This window comes from Geospiza fortis, unplaced genomic scaffold (genome assembly GCF_000277835.1).
Source record: "Geospiza fortis unplaced genomic scaffold, GeoFor_1.0 scaffold428, whole genome shotgun sequence".
Lineage (NCBI taxonomy): Eukaryota > Metazoa > Chordata > Aves > Passeriformes > Thraupidae > Geospiza > Geospiza fortis.
The window spans coordinates 986,655-1,004,353 of NW_005054409.1; the positions used below are offsets into that span (position 1 = coordinate 986,655).

At 46.0% G+C, this 17,699-nt stretch overlaps 1 protein-coding gene across 1 annotated transcript in view; it reads right to left on the reverse strand.

Moving 5' to 3' along the window:
- The window catches only part of FRMD4A (FERM domain containing 4A), a 201,447-nt gene that overhangs the window by 88,682 nt on the left and 95,066 nt on the right, over positions 1 to 17,699 (reverse strand). The window contains 2 exon segments of the mRNA XM_031061326.1: positions 3,370 to 3,462; positions 10,529 to 10,623. Coding sequence (XP_030917186.1) covers positions 3,370 to 3,462; positions 10,529 to 10,623 — 188 coding nt within the window.

Consider the following 17,699-nt stretch of genomic DNA (forward strand, 5'->3'; position numbering starts at 1 on the left):
CATCCTTTGCTTCTCCTGGACTTCAGTGGTGACTTTCATCTGCCTTGTAAACCCTCTGAGGCAGGGAGTTAGTCTCACCAACAACCAAGCAACCAGGGCTATAGGAAGCCATCCAGGGAAGCTAATTCTAAGGTGAGAACTAATATCACTCCCATTCTGTTGCCCAACATCCCTCCTCCCCTGCAAGACACATGGCACTCCCTCTTGCTTTCATGTGTGTCTTTAGAGCTATGTCAACAGATATTAGAAGAGTCTTATAAAATAATATTGCACAGTAGCCATGGGCAGTTCACAGCTGCCCAAGAATTCTGATTGCTTCCCAGATTCCTATGCTATTCTCAGTGGAAAGCTTTCATTGAAGCACTAGATGACAACCTGAAGACAGGGAGGCTTCAGTAGCTGTGTAAATGAACAATGGAAGAAGCAAATTCTTACAAACCCATGCTAAAAACATCCTTCTAAAATCCCCCTCCTTTGACACAGTGCTGTGAAATTTTTGGTCTTTGATAACAGAAGAGAGGAAAGACACTGGCAGTGTTCAACAATGTCAAACCCCAAGGAAATGTGTGTCAAAAGACAAAGCTTCAACAGTGCTGCAGAGATTTAAAAAAAGGGAGGAGAATTTCACACTGCAAATCTTGTGAAACTTCCTATTTTCGGCACAGTTCTTTCAAAAAGCCTTTTCTTAAGAAGGCAGGCTTCCCTTTAAATGTACTTTTAGAGCAGGCTAAAATCTGTGGCATCTTTGGTGGGCATGCTGCCCTTCAGCATTGCTGCAGGAATGTTGAGGGCAAAAACCATTTGATGGTCACATTAAAGGTGAAAATGTTTTCACTGTAGTTTTTCCTCTTTACAAACTACCCTTTACTTTTCTTGCCTGAGGCTTCATCTCTTCAGTAGTTATGCAGTGTGATTGAACTGTACATTTACTTCAACTAGAGGGAAAACCCCACACAATTACTAAATCCCGATGCAATAAACAGAATTCTGTGTCATGAGCATCTGGCACATCCAGTTACTTGTATCACTTGTATCTCTCCATTTAGGACTCCCAGCATCAACCCAAGCTTTGTCAGCTTGGGTAATGCAAAAAGGCATCTGCAACCACAGGCAAGCCTTTACCTGTGACATAGTAGGTGTCATGGGCATGAAGTTCCTTACAAATTAACACATTTGTGATTAGGTATAGTACAGCACTAATTATCTCTGCTTTCTGCCTGATGGCAGCAGGGGAGAGGGAACATTCTGTTTATGGTGTGTTTATGAATGGCTCTGCAAGATGCTGCACACCCCCAGATTGTGAAAATAAACCCCTGTCTACAGGTGGGTCTCTTTAGAACTTTTCTTTAGCCCTTGCTTTAGTTCTCAAGCCAGAACTGAAACCACTGGGTAACAGATATGTGGGGCCTTTCCATCTTCAGCCATCTGTCTGGAGTTGGTGTCTTCAACTGCCTTCTGCTCCGATCAGATTTAAGGATGGACATGGGAACTCCTTATGTGCTGGGAAACTTTTTCAACTTCTGCCAGCATTGACATCCACAAGGGAAATAAGCAGCAGAAAAGGCACAGCAAGTTAATGCCCGTTTCTAACTCTTGAGGCATCTGGCTCCCAGTCCAATCCAAATTGTAACTCAGTGTGACAACCCACTCATTACTGCCATCAGCAAGAGTATAAGCCCGGAGTCAGTCTGGTTTTCACACATGCAGGCACTGAATGCTGAGTTTTTCCCTGTGGATTGAGATTCCAGAACAGGAGGGGTCACTCATTCACTAGCTGTTAGATGGATCTGTATCCTAGGATGCCTCTTGGCTGGGATCCCGCTAGAATGACTGGTCTCCACTGTGCTGCCAACTTTCATAAAACAATACAGATGGCAATATTTATGCTTGTTGAGTGGTCTTTGAAATGAATATGAGAGTGGCTCAGTAGCACAGGCTTTCACACATTTTACAGTTCTACTCTGAAGCCCAGCACTTAGCTCTTGCTCACTCAGGGCTTTCCCTGCTTTCCATGGGATCCCTGTCTTAGCACAGACTCCCCAGTTTGACCCCTGCACAAGATATTTGGTGACTGACCATATTCTCAATGAGCATCAACATTTTTGTGTAGCTCTAAGGACAGGTGGATCTGGATCTCACATGCTGAAGGTGCTCAGCTCTAGATCTACCCTTATAGTTTGAAGCACCCAAAATATGGACTAAATTCTTCTCTTGGGAGACATCAGGCTAATTCTGGACTCACAGGGCTTTGTGCAGTCTTGATTTGTCCTAAGATCTATCCACCACTAAATATGGGGTCATAACAGAACAAAGAGTCTCTTCTCCTCAAAAGCCTGCCTTGTAATGGAAGTTAAATGAATGACAATCACTATGTGGAGGGAAAAAAAAAAGCTTCACTCAGGGGAAGAAACTCAAAAGTAGGTCTTCATTTTTTGTGGGTACTATGGAATGAATGAGAGTGATGTCAGATGTAATATAACACTGGAGTGGAAAGCCTAACAGAAAAAGACACAGTTATGCTGCGCTGGCTTGTTCTAGACATGAGCTATCCATTAAAAGTAAGTCAAAACCCTCAACTTAATTTTGTACATATGCCATCCCAGCCGCCGGCCTCTCTCTGGGCATTTCAAAGCTGCAGGAGCAAATTTGTCTTCTCAGAAAATATCTCCCTTGGAGGCAAAGGCACTGTGTGCATAAAAGCACTGCCAGCTTCCAGCAGCTTCCAAACACTAACAGTTCCTTGTAAAAATCCCAGATGAAGTTTGAAGCTCCCAAACTGCCGTAATCTTCATTAAAACTTTTATAGTCTGGTCCAGCCAAGTAGAAACCAACTGGCTGCCATAAAATGCCATCATTTGCTATTTGTGGGTAATTCACTGTAGCACTGAGTTCAGAAGGTGAATATGACAGAGCTGTACAGGGATTAATTTGGTGTCTGACAGAATGCACACTGTGGGCACAATGCAGAGGAGACTGATGGCTCACCAGTGAGGAAGAGAGTGTTTCCCTGCAGGTTGCTGGCTCAGGTGGGTTATCCTGGCAGAAAGAGGGCTTTGTTCTGCCACCCTACTCAGCTTGGACTTTGTAGCTCAAAGCCCACAAGTAGAAGTGTAAATATGTAACATCTGATCTTACCCTTGCACAGCATTTCCCTGTGGACAGCTATGGTTGTCGGTGTGGCTACTAGTTGTTTACAATTGTGTGAGAAGGGTTTGAAAAGCCAAAGAGCTCAAAAGAGACCTCTGTGGAAGTGTTTGTTTGTTTGCCCACAGGTGTTTCTGAGAAACTGACAGCCTTTCTTCCTGGCCTCCAGGAAACAGGCTGTCTGTAGCTGTATCCCACGGGAAAGGCTTGCCATCAAGCACTTACCTGACACAAAAGTACAAAACAACTGGTCCTGACTTTTTGGGGAAGTCATGTTCCAGCACCCGGCGGTCCAGCTGAAGCCAGTTCAAGTGTCCCCTGGCAAGAGAAGAGACAGTTTTGAGCCTGGCACCAAAGAGCTTTCTCACTGCTCACAGCAATGAGGTCTGAGGTGTTACAAAATGTGAACCAAAATGTGTGCTATTTGCCCTGGACTATTGCATGGTATTTGAAAAACACACAATAAATGTTTGAGGAGCAGAGGCGATATCATCCTGGCAGTGTTTCAGTCTGGGAATCGAACTGCTAAAGTTCAATCTGTCAGGGTGAAAGCTGGCAGCACTGAGCAATCAGGACAGCCCAAAATGTTATAAGCTTCACCTTTTTATTACAGGCCCCTGGAGCAGTTGTATCATTAAAAGTCTGTCAAGATTTTCATTAGAAATCCTTATGGTTAAGAGTTTCCACGACGCCTGCAGTATTTCACTCAAGGCTAAACCTGACTCTACAGTCTCAGACAGTTTATTTACCACCCACATGCCTGCAATAGCCTCTCTAGGTTTGCCCAGCCCTCCTTTTTCCTTCTTCAGAGAGCTCTTGAAAAACAGCTGCTCCGTGAAGCGTTCCAGCTACAATTACCACATGCTGCTTTTCTTTTGCCTAGATGGTACCTGTCGTTATTTTCTCCTATAATTTATCCATTCCTGCCTTGCCGCTGGAAGCTTTGCTGGGCAGGAGCTCAGTTCTTTGTCACGTTCCCCACATTGTAGAGTGCTGTGTGTGCATGAGAGGTACTTTATAAATACCATCATTTGTATTACAGGGGCATCTCGCTCCCCAGCTGAGATAAAGGCCCTGTTAAATTAGGCACTGTGGAAATACCTAGGGTGACATTCAGGCCCCACTGAAGCTGGCCAGATTTTTGCCATTGCCTTCAGTGATGCTAGGGTTGCATCCTGTGAGCTTTTGGCTGTGGATTTCAGTCAGACCAGATTTCACCCAGAGGGAGAGGCAGCCCTTGCCTTCAGTACTCTGCTGTCTAGACAATCAAGGGGAGAGAGAGCTGAAGTGATTTGGGGGAGAATCTTGCAGCAAATAAAGCAGGAAATGGAACTCAGATGTCCTGAGCTTTATTCCAGTGCCTATTCACCAGCTCATGATAATCCTCAAGAATAATTCTTCATTCCACTGGAAATGAAAAAAAGGAAAAAACCAGCCTGCTTTGAAAAAAACCCCCAACTATTAAATTACCTTTCTAGCATTGCCACAAGCTTTAGCAATGTACCCTGTATATACAGGGTACATTGCTAAGGCTTATATATGCAGCAGAGGACATACACAGCAAAACCACTCAGCTTTCACAAGGGTTTTCATGTGCATGAGCTTTGGGTAACTGAGAAGCCCTTTTAGAAAGTAAGCAATGACATCCCTGTAGCAATTTAACTGGATTTACAGCCCTCCCCCACTCCATCTTTCCCAGAAAAATAAATAAAGGGGAAAGTAGCACTTTCAGGAGGCTCTGAATTACCTGGCTTCAGTGGGAATTTCTGTGCTGCTTATGGAGGTGCAGAAGAGGATGGGCAGCTCAGGGACCTTCCTGCCCAGGCAGGTCTGGAACCCTGATGGGACATTGTGTGTGTTCACCTGAGCACAGCATGCTGCTTCAGACCAAGGGGTTCTAAATTACTGCTGAGCTCCACCAAGGGGTTTAAATTACTGCTGAGCTCCACCCATCAATCTCGTGGCTCAGGATCAATATGCTGAGAAAGAAGCTCTCCTCAAATTTTGCCATGTACAAGTCAGGCATTCAGTTTAAGCAGCTTTTGCATCTGTTTTGCAAAAGTACCAAGTCTCAACTAGGTACAAGTGATACATGTGGAGTCAGGGACTTTTCAGACTCATCCTGGACGTCTTTTGGTGTACAAAAGGAACAAAGCTTATTTTATCCCCTGCTCTAGTCACCCATGTTTTCCCCTCCAAGATATTGTAACTTTCAGACAGATAATATTCAGATAGATTTTCTAATTCTATTTTTTTCTCTAGATAAAAATTTAAAATAATTTTTTCTCTATTTTTTTTCACTTTATGTAAAGGGCAGCCTACACTGTGCATTAGGGGCACAGACTTGCTGGCAGTGTGTCTGCTGGAAAGGAGTGATATAATGCAGATTTTCAAGCCAAACTGGTCGCCTCATATGTCTCCATTGCAGTACAGGGCTGAGGACAAGTCTGCCCAGCCTGGGATCAGGGTGGGGATTGCCATATTAACTCATCTGCATGTAGGAACTAACTGGTCTTGCTCTGGGTAGGATGCATAACTGGGCATGCAGCAAGATGCAGGGTTTTCCTTCCATCATTTCTGCTGCTGGCATGCTAGTGTGAGATCCATGCACCATTCCCTGTTGTTCAGCACAGATGTGTACTTTAACAAGGTTTGGCTTTTAGAAGGTTGTCAAAAATAATCCCCATTGAAAGATACTCAGCCTAAAAAATTAGAGGTATCTAGCTTTCCTGCTGCATCCCCCTTCTTAAAATCTGTAATTTTACCTTTTTTTTTTTTTTGGTCATGAAGTGCTGTTCTGTTGCTTTTAACAGGCCTCAGGAAGGCTGAAATTAACTGTGAAGGCTCCAGTTACATGTGGGATTGAAACTAGCCACGCTCACCCATTCCTAGCCTAAGTACAACCTGAGCATTTACCATGTAGGCCATGGTACAAAATGCTGTCAGAGCAAGGAAAAGCCCCACTAAACCTGACATCCTGTGCTGAACCTGTCCAGTTGCATTTGTATCACCAATGCAGCAGCCACCAGCAGCTGATGGTGTTACACAGCAGATCCCACTGAGGGCGAGCTCTTGACAATGGACTTACTGTCTACCCTTATGTTTATTCAACAGCAATGTCTGGGTTTGCCTAACATGCACAAGGAAGGGTTGAGAAGCCATGGTGCACAGAACAAAAAATCACTTCAAGGTATTTCTTATTTTGAAAAGACTTGCTCTTTTCATTCTCGTTGCATTTTAGCAGGAGAAACTGGTTGATATAACCATATATATATACACACATATGCATACCAGTTCCACATTTATGTTGCTCACATACACAGTTCTGAGTACTGGATTGTCTGATCTTCCACACTGGATAACACATTTAATTGCCACCGAGTTTTTAGGTTGAAGAGTTTCATTAGTCTCATCTGCATGGAGCTTAAATCCAAAGCTCCTTCAGAAGAGGAAGGTCACTTAAATCCCTGCCAGGAGCTAACTGCTCACTGTACTCAATTACTACTTACAATCTTTCATCACTGGGGGCTTCTGCACTGCAGATTGTCACCTAACTCCTTGTTCTGAAGCATGGCACGTAGAGAACAGCAGCAGTGAGCAGTCCCTGGTATCTGCCTGTGAATGTGGACTATCAGGGAGCCAAACCCCCATGCCATTGCACCACAGAACGCTTTGCTCTGGAATCTGTCTTCCTGTTGTCAGCAGAACTATTCACGGAGCACAATCCCATGTAAGACAGGGAAAAGTATGGGAATATAACCCTAGGCATGTAGTAATCCTGACTGTTTTCATGGACCAATTTAGGCAGCTTGCACTGGCATCCCATTCATACATGCCCATGTCTAGCTGGATTTCCTTCATGGTTCAATTTAGAGACACAAAGTAGCTTTTGTTTCATTATCACCATCGATTTGTTCATTCAGATATTTCTATCAGTGTATTCAGAAATAATGGCGCCAACAGTTTTGGGGGGCCTATAGGGAGGTCGAATACTGGAAGCCAGATAATTTTCCTCTGCTGGTTGTACTCATGTTGGCAGTTAAACTGGTATGTCAATAACAACCACATAATCACTTTAAGGAAAAAAAACTGGGTCCATTTAGGATACAGACTGAGTATGGATTTTGGTGCCCAGGGTCCATTTTGTTGATTGTGTGCTGTAGTTCTGTTTTCTTTTATAAGTAAAGAGTGGCACATCAATGAGTACTTTGCCTCCAGGTGGTTCTGTTTATACAGTTTTACTGCTTAGTGTCCAGTTTTCTGAAAAGTGGATCCACATTGATTTGTGCTTTAAAGGTATTTGGGCCAATAAACCAACTCACACCCTTTCAGTGTCAGATTCATTCTGAATTTAATGGACATTGAGAAAAACCAATTCACATAATATAACCTGTATAAACTATTTATATTTCCATCAATTGCAACAGAAACAAAAAACCCTTTAAGCTCACAGATTTTCTCAATTACTTTTGAAGAGGCTGAGAAGCTCATGGGCCATAAGAGTTTAGCTATACAAATTTTGCAACACAGTGGACTTGGTGATAAAGGAACTGGTCTAGTGCCAGAGCAGGACATTATTCTCTGAGCTGTACCCTCCGTTGGACCAGCTGTTCAACCAGGATGTGGGACACCTGCTCCCTCATTCTGGCTCTGCCACATGGCTGGAGGGTGGAAATAGGCTTCCCCCAGCTCCCAGGGATGAAAGGGTATTCCAGGGAAGGGTCCTACCCTGCTCTGTGGGGAGCTGTGGGATGCCAGATTTGGTAGCTCTCAATGGAGCAAGTGACTCAGATCTAAGGACAAGTGAGGGATGTGGAAACCTTGCCCATGGCCCAGCTGGGGAGTCTGCAGTGAACAGAAGGTTAATCCTGGCCACTTGCTCCTAGTGGAGGCTGGAGGAGCTGATCCAAAAGGAAAGGGTGGTTAGTGGAGATTCATAACCAGCTGAACTAAAACCCAAGCTCTTCCCCCATCCCTTTTCACTTTTAATCAAGCAGGATATTGCTCTTCTGGCTTCCTGTGAAGCTTGGCCCCTGCTGCTGTACAGGGACATCCTTTTGACCTGTGCTCTCCTGCAGTTAATGGCTCACACTATAAAAGGCTCCTATGATCACTAAAATAGGAGGCGTTATTCTCCCCTCCATAACAGTCTGACAATCTAATTTTAGTCACGCTGAATGCAGTAATGACCCTGTATTATCACAAGAAACTATTAAGTTGCCAACGCAAAGGTTGTTCCTATTGATTTTCTTCTAAGGTTGTCATGACAGAGCACAACTAATGAATGGAAATCCCCAGTCTAAATAATTTCTAAATAAATTACTCTCATAGAGCTTTTACTATTAAATAGAAGAATTGATTTAATACTTTAGTGGCTTTTCTTCTTTCTAAACTTGCCATTTAGCCAACCTCAGACTACATTTATGAACCAGGCTTGTTCTGTTTCAGCTGGTTATGAGTCCCCTTCAAGTAAAGCACATGGAAACTCAGTGGAGAGTGAAGAAGTCCCTGAGGGCCTGTGTCACAGCATTACAAGGTTTCTTTTTACATTCCTGGTCTGTATTAGGTAAAGGTTTGGGTTATGTGCCCTGCAAACAAATGTTAAGAGATTGTTTTTACTACTTTTTGAAAAAAGAGGATTTTTCAAACTTCTGTTTCACATTGCAGGTTATGATCTGTGGTAAAGACAGTCCAGTTTATTTTCTGAAGCTGGCTTGGGACATCTACTTCCAAGACTCTGCCCAAGGCACCAGCCATATTCTTGGCTGTGTTCAGTCAAGTAAAACAATTGCTGGTTGTGCCAAGTCTCTTCAAAGCATTTTACAACTGAAGAGGAAATACTTTTGTCAGGGTTTTTTTCACAGCACTGAAGAAGCCTCAGCGCAAATGTCAGAGTCACTATGGGACAGCAGAAGGGCTTCAGACCAGCTTCAGACCAGCAGGGACTAAATGCTTGTTTCTGGGCTGCACTTCCTTGGTTTAGTGAGGCTGTCCCCAAATCTTTCATCTGGGCTGGCTGAGCACATCCTGAAAAGCACCCTGCTCCATCTACAGGTCTGAAGGTGACCAAGTGAGTGGATGCCACCACCTCACCCTTTGAATCCTGCCTGGACCATGCACATCCATCTGCATCTGCTATGTAGCTTCAAGCTCTGCCAGCTCTCACACTTCCTTCCTTTGCTAACCCAGATCTTTGCTCACCCAGTTAAACCTGGAAATTCCAGGGGAGGCTGGGTCTCTCTAATTGCTGACACCTCCTCATTAGCTTCCCTTGCTCTCCCAGGGGAGCCCTGTGCCCACCCAGCTGAACTGAGAGCTGGGACTTGCTCAGCTGCTCTCTGGTTACAGTTTGAGATGTGCTTTGTTTCTCACCTGTGCTCTTGGGACTATTAAGGGAACATTTTCATCTCCTAGTGTGCTGTGGCTTCCCTGCATGGGTTTCCTCAGGCAGCACCCACTGAGTAACTTGTTCTCTCCAAAAATAAACACTGTGGTAGGAGCAATTTCCTACTCCTGCTTTGTAAAAGGCAAGTGTCTCCTACTGTTTCTCTTTGGAGGATTAGTCTCATTAATTTGTGTTGTGTTGGAGATCTACAGGGCTGAGCTACTCATGTCAGTGAGCTGGGATGGATTCTGGGATCTCCTCTGATTCGGGTCCTGCTTCTGCACGTGCCTGTGGCTGAGCATTCCTCCATCCTTGGAGCTGTGTCCTGAGATGGCCTCAGGCTGCCCAAGGCAGGTGCTTGCCAAAGGAATTGACTTTAGAGGGGTGATTGCTGTCGAGCTGAATGCGGATATGTTTGTGCAATTATCCAGCAGCCTCTGATTACCCGATCCTGAATCATTATTCCAGCAGATAATTTACATTTCCCTGCCACTTCAGCAGGAGAGAGGAACTGGCTCGTGACAGCAATACCACTGACTCAGCTGTTCTGGGGACACAGTGTTGGCTTGAAAATCTTTTTTTTTTTAATTATTTAGATGTGGGGAGCCTCTTCCTGATTAACATACAAAGAAAAAACCTATTGCCAACCAAGGTGGGTGTCCATACAAGACACAGTCCATACGCCAAGGATGGTGTAACTCCTGAGAGAAAACAGCTGGAAAAATGTAACAGGGTGGTGCAGTAGCACTGAGGGGTCACAGTCTGGGACTAATCATAGCCTTTGGCAGACCTTTAATGTTTCTCCAGTGCAAATTTTATTCTTGTAACTTAATCTGGGGGTACATATGGCCTGTCCTGAGACAAAACCTCAAATTCAGTGGTAATTTGGTTCATGCCTCCCTAGACCTTGGTTTAGGACCTTGGTGTACACAGTACTTCTACACCAAGATTTTCTGTAACCAAGAGTTGCCTCTTAAGTCTTTGATTTCTTACACTTACGTTTCATCTGTGAATGCAATTCCAAAGTACTCCTTCTCCTTCAGGTTGAAATGAGATGCCACCAAGTCAAGCAGCTCCTTGGCCAAAAGCTTTGGCTGAAAAACAAAAATGAAAGAAAGTGATTAATGAGGAGAATTGGATAGAACTGCACTGTGCTTGAGGAGGAAAACACTATCCTTGAAACTACTGCACAGCTGTTGCTTTTATGTTCCCTCTGGTGTTCAAGCTAAATCTGCAAGGAACATTAGCTCCTTGAAATGAGCAGTAGTTTCCCTCCTAGGTAAATACTAAAAACCTGGCAATTCTGACCTATTCAGCGCTTAATGTCTCTGCAGACAGATGATTTGCTGCCTGCCAGTGCTCGGATCTACCAGGAGCAGCCCGCTCCTGCCTCTCTGATAATTTTACTTGTTAAAGCTTTTTATCAGAGGCCTTTGCAAACACAATTCAGACACCCACTCTCTCACACACAGCACAGATATATGCTCATAACACTAAGAAAATACATAGTGCCAAAAGATAGGATTTGATGGGTCCAAATGAGAAGTAAATGACAGAACAAAATAGTTTCCCATTCACTATTGCTTGTCATATAGAGATAAGGATACATCCTCAAATTTAGGCACTTGGAAGGAAAGACAGGAAAGCAGCACACACTTTCAAAATACTCTTTCTAACACAAAAAAAGCCAAGCTCAGTGAAACAGAGGATGGCTCATTACTGCCTTTTCTGCAAAACCTTAATTGTCTTTTAACTCTAATGTGTTCTCCTGATTCTGTGAATTTTCATCTGCTCTGCTGGGCTCTGGTTCTTCCAACCAGATTTCTGAAGCTTTGGCAATAGCACAGGCTCACCCTGTCTCTTGTAGGAAACAGGGGTACAAAGGATGCAGATACTGCAGCCTTGTAATAGCCCCAGATGCCAGAGCTGCAATTGCTCCAGCAGCACTGGCACAGCTGGGGTCAGAGATCCCAACAATATTCCCCAGTGACCACTTATAAGGATTTGGTCTACAAATCTCTGTGCTGCAAACCTCAGTGAAAATAAAACTGTCTGCAGGCTTGACTGCCCCAATGAGTCTGCCAAGCAGCTGAGTCAGTTACCCCAGACATGAACCTGTTGTTAAATGGAGGTGAAATTATAATGCTGTGCAGAAAATGGGTGGCAGGGACATCAGAACCCTGCTGTCCTAATCAACTGCTCTGTCCTATAAACACATACACAGCTATAGTAGAAAAAACTCTATGATTTGTACCTGACTTTCAAACAGATTCATAAGACTCAGACTGTCTGAAAATGTCCCTAAACCCAGCACTATCACAGCATCTGACACAGCTGGGACAAACTTACTTCTCTGTATATTTCCCTGGCATTCATATGAGCATTACAGCATTTTCTACCCACCCTATGGGGACATGCAGTGCATGGGGGGTTTCTAGGTCATGCCAGCAAAGAAGGAAACAATAGCTATGCCTAAATGCAGTCCTGGCTTAATGCAGCCTCTGAATGAATATGAGAGAAGCTGCTGTGTAGGAGGAACAGCCTGGCAGATAAAAAATAGGTAGGATGCAACCAGCTTCATTTTAATTCCCAAGTCAGACTTCTCAGGCACAACCATTGGAGGCTCTGCTATGACAACACTGGTTACTGCGTTGACCTTCACTCCTGAACAAGCTCCCAAATGGTGCTCAGAGATGAATGGAGCAGGCATGGGACCATGGTCAGGTCCCCTGTCCCCTTGAGTCCATTCAAAGACCAAAGCAAAGAGCACACCAGCTACACCAGACTCTTTGGGGGCTCCTCAGCTACTTCCCTCCTGGCATTGTGCTGGGTGGGATGGACATTTGCAGCATCTCTGTCTCCTGCAAGATGAACCTCTCTTTGTCAGAGCATTCTAAGGACAAGCTACAGTTTGACTTATACACAAATATTGTGATTGTCATGGTTTGACACTGGCACAATGTCAGTGCCCCATGAAAATACACTTTCCCTGGTGGCTGCTGTGAGATGTGATCAGGAAATAAGCAAAGGCTTCTAGCTTAGGAATAGAGGGAAAAGGTGATGAAGAGGATGGCAAGACTGCCAGGTGAATTCAGAGATACACGGGCTCAGTGCAGGTAGTTACTGGGGGCACTGGGTGAGTTTTCAGCTTAACAACAGACAAACAAGCACAAACTTTTAAAGGTTTGTTTGCTGCTGTCACTGTACAGTTTGAAGCCTTGCTTTCCCCCTGCCTTTGCCCAATGGTCCCTGCTCCTTTCTCTTCAGGGTGGCCCAAGCTGTCTCTGCACCAGAAAGGGATTTCTTCACAGGCCAGAGCTACAAGAGGAGGGGTGGGAATGCACGGCAGGACTGACTCCTCCATGGCCAAGGCCATGGTGGGGACAGTTGGTGGAGGTGAATCCCCATGCTGGAGTGTATTGCAGGCTGGGAGCTGCGTGGCTGTCACTGCCTGGTGCCCAGTGCTCTGTGTGACTCAGTTATTTGACAAACGAGCAATTGTGCTGCCAAGCAAGGGAGAGAGCCATCAGTCAGCCTGGCTGGGTGTCCCACCAGAGAGAGCAGTGTGGGAAAGAGAGGGGAAGCATCATGCCTCAAACACAGCCGAGTTTTCCCAAGCCTGGGTTAAGCACATGGAAGTTATAGATTAAGCTTTTGCAAGAACAGAGCAATAAACAGTTGATGGGTAAGAGGCTGCCCGTGAACATGGGGAAGGTGTGGGTCCCTCTGCTGCAGTCAGACAACACTGCCACAAGGGACACTGGACAAGGGAGAAAGTCCCTTCTGCTCTTCAGTCACATCATAGAGAAGTGATGCCCAATGTTCCTTGCCCCATGCACTGATGTATCAAGAGAGGAGCAGCACCCAAAACCACCTGCTTTCACCCACCCACCCCAGGATGGGTAAATGCAACATGCTGCTTCCTTATTCTGCTGAGTGAGACCAGGCTGAAAAAGCCAAGAGAGGTGGTCAGCATGGTGTGACAGCTTTCCCATGCTTAGTGCCCAGAAGTGGATGCTCCTCTCCCAGCACAGCCCCCTGAGGCTCAGCAGGGGCATGATTTCCAGCACCCTTGCAGTGGGGCCTCTTCCAAAGCCTGTGGTAGCAGATAAGGCAGGATAACCCTTTGCCTTGCAAGATAAGGGAAAAGAACAATAGATGCAGACCCAGCACTGGAGTGGTGCCAGGTTAGTTTCTGGGCCAGAGTCCCTGAAGAGGCTTATGGCAGTGAAGTTAAGCCCTGCTAGTCCCCTCCAAGATTACTTTCCACTCTCCCCTTAAGCTCTGCAAGGTTATTGTCCTTTCCAGTGGAATGACTCGGGTGTCCTCCCAACACAGACAGGCAACCTGAGTGTTTGGAGGGGAGGAAGGTGTCTTCTCCAGGTAGCAAAGACTCCTTGAGACAAACCTGCACAGCAGGGATAAGGCAGGACAAGGCAGCCAGGCAGAAGCTGAGCTGCAGCCTGTCCTGCTGTCTCAGGAGAGACCTGCACGCACGCGGGATGTTCGCGGTTAATCTTCTTGCCATTCGCGATGGGAACGGCTGAGCAATGACCTCCTTTCATGTGAGCTGAGCAGACAAAGAGCTCATTAGCAATGCCTGTGGCAAGTTGTTTTAATTCATTATTAATTTCTGGACTTCATTTTCCAGAGGGAAAATTTTGCATTAATAAAACTTCCATCACAGACACATTGAAGGAGATGGGGACTGGTCTGTGAGAGCAGGGAAATCAATAGAAAGTGGGCTTGGGACCTTCTGGATTTAGTACAATTGGATGGTCAGCAAGATGTATCCCACAGAAATAAATCAGGGTAACAGGTGGCATTCCCGGTAGAAGCTGAACCATGTCCTCAGTGATGCAGAGCTACAGAGCTGGACTTTGTTGCCCTGGGAGCTGCCCAAGCAGGTGTGGAGACCTCTCTGCATCTGCTGCTCCTCATCCCTTTCCTACCTACACCTTCCTGGTGTCCTCCATGTAACCTATATCACTAAAAGCAGCCTGTGGGGCTGCCATAGCTGCAGCTGGCTGGCCTGAACTTGGGCTGGGGAACATCAGGAGAACATCTGGACCAGCGAGGGCTAACCATGCTTTGCTGGTGGGGTAGGTTGTCAGAGCATCATTACACAGCCAGGGAATCCCCTGCTGCTCCCTCCTGCTACAGGACCCTCTTTTCAGAAAGGCATGTAAAGAACAGTGTTCTGTAAATCAATTTCCACTGTTACTAGAGAAATCAGCAGGGACCCAGTTGTAGTCCCAGCACACTGGAGCTGTGGCCCTGGGGAAGAAGAGTCTGCTCCTGGTAAGTTCTTACTTCTGCCAGGAGGAAAGGCTGAGGGACCCACACTCCTGTGTATCTGAGTCTCTGGCACAGACACTGGCCATTTATTATCCAAACCCTACTTCTGAGGCTTCTCTGCATGGCAGTAACCTGAGTGCTTTCCTAGCTCTGGATCCTTACTTGTACTCTCCAAATCAGCCTGGAACAAGTTACATTTTGCAGCCTGGACTTCCTGGACTTGCAAACATGACATTTTCTATAAAACTTAGTACATCAGGTATGATGGCACCAAACCTTGTCCAGGGGACTCCTGATACTCTGCAGAGCAGACAACTCTGCTGTGAAGTCAAGCCTGACTTCAGAGCACTCAGGTTTCTTCCTTCCCTCTTTGAGAGGCAGGGGAGCAGACATGGACTCATTAGGGGCTGCCTCCTTATTAGTGGAATGACACAGACATCCTTCCCTGCTCCCTGGGCCATGCCAGAGAGGCTTGTCTGAAATGATAATGATGTGCATCCACAGAGCCTCAGCAGTGAGGAGCACAGTGAGCACGTGGCTGGGGCTCTTTGCAACCCTGCAGGCTTGAAGCAGTGAACTCATTCCCTCCTTGCCCTCCAAAACAGCTGAAGTTTGTTCAAATAATGACTTAGAGGAAAGGGAGAGCTTTATTAGTGGTGTCAGGAGGTGGCAGGGAAAGGGCTGAGCCTTAGTAGCAGCTCTGTGACTTGAACGTGCCATGAAGAGAGATGATGAAAAAGCAGCAAAGGCAGTGCAAGAAGGTCTATATGGGATCACACTTGGCTGACACTCCAAGGCATGTCTCCCTGCAATTCCCCATTGCTTAAAGGGCCCACTCCACACCCTAGACTACAGACACAGCCTGTTCTAGCAAAAACTACACCAAGAACACTTCAATGCATGCCATGTCCAAGCTCTGTCTGTATCTCCTTGCCTCTATTTAAAGGAGAACTCAGCACTGGCAAATTAACCACAGGGGATGAGGCTCTCTTCCATGCACTCCAGTTATCTCTGCGCAGAGGCACTCTACAGGTGTCTCTTCCCAATTAGACACAATGGCAACTTCCCTGAACAACAGCAGAGCACAGAGAGCACTGAAGGCAGGTAGGGAGGGGAAGGACAAGCCTGGGAGCTCCTTGGAAAAGGGAAGCTGCACAAGGAATGATGATTCAAACTGATTCAGTGTCAAAATCCCAGAGTTTCATGGCCCTTTGATGTATTTATTCGGTGAGTTCATATTAGCATGAGCTCATTAATAAGGGCTGCTGTACCCACTGGGGGAGCAGGCTGGGGTCTGCTCATGGGACACCTCCCCAGTGCTGAAAAGAGGAAAAGGAGGACATGAGATACAGGTGGTGCAGAGCAAGACTTTGCTGCTCCAGGTGACATGAAAACCCCAATTTGGTGCCTCCTAACACCAGCCACAGTCACTGCCACACAGGTTTAGTGATGATACTGGCATGTTATGTGCTAGCACAGGATGGGAGGAGGAGGAGGAAGAGGGCTTCTGGGGAGATGGATCTCTTACAGACTGGGAGAAGCCTGACACCAAGCTGTAGGGAAGGGATGCCATCCAATGGGACCTGTACAAGCTTGAGGAGTGGATCCATGGAAACCTCATGAGGTTCAACAGGGTCAAGTGCAACACACAGGGCCAGGGAAACCCCTGGCATCTGGTATTCCCCAGAGACAGGCTGGGCAATGAAGAGATTGAAAGCAGCTTTGTGGGCAGGGACATGGGGGTACTGGTGGATGGAAAGCTGGGCACGATTCTGCAGGTGCAGCCCAGAAAGCCAAACATGTCCTGTGCTGCAGCACAAGAAGCATGGCCAGCAGGTTGAGGGAGGTGATTCTTCCCCTCTGCTCTGCTCTGCTCTGGTGAGATCCCACCTGGAGTGCTGCATCCAGTTCTGAAGCCCTTAGCACAGCAAAGACTTGGACCTGTTGGAATGGGTCCAGAGGAGGGTCAGAGAGATGACCAGAGGGATGGAGAAGATCCCATCAGAGGGATGGAGCTCCTCTCTGTCTGACAGAGGTAGAATGTTTCTGCCAGTCATTGTGGAAAATACAGCAGAAACACAAGCATTCCAGTATTAAATACTCAATATAATTAAAAGACAATGTTACTGGGATTTGAGCAGAGCAAGGAACTCTGGAATCATGTGTCCCCCCAGTGGAAAGACAGACTGCCCACTTTTGGCAGAGAAGCATGTTTCTCTATGACAGCTTCCCATTAAGCTTAGAAATGAGTGAGTTATAGAGAGAGATTATCTATCCACAGTCCAGCAGTGCCATGAATAAAAAACAGATGACATGGTATTAGCAGCTGCTGGTATGTCCCTAGAAACTCAGGCACACACAAAGTATATTTCATTGTTTTATTAACTGCCAAACAAGCCTGTCTGTTCCCCCTCCCCCATGTCATAGCTTCTCCCTAATTCTCTGCAGCAGAAGGTTTCTGGGTAATGTATAGTTCCAACATATGACAGACACGTGCCACCCAAATCCATCCAGCACAGACCCACGCTGAGCTGTGGGAACCAGGTACCCAACTCACACCAAGCAGTGCTTCACTCATTAAGGTTAAAAACACTGCCACCATCCTCTGTCTCCTTGCTGGAGGGACTTAGAGAGCAAAAGAGCACAAGAATGCAGAGATGAGACCCTGCTAAGCCAAGTGCTGCAATGCTCAGCACTGATTTCGTGCTATAACCCAGCTGTGGCCAGGCACAGGCTCCAGGACTCAAACCACTGCTTTTTAGCTGTGAGCAGGTTTGGTTCCTGCAGGATGGACTGTGAAGTGTGTTTAGCTCAAACCAGCCTCTCAAGTCCTGTTGATTTGGTCAAATTTTGCTCAACATTCAAGGGCTGA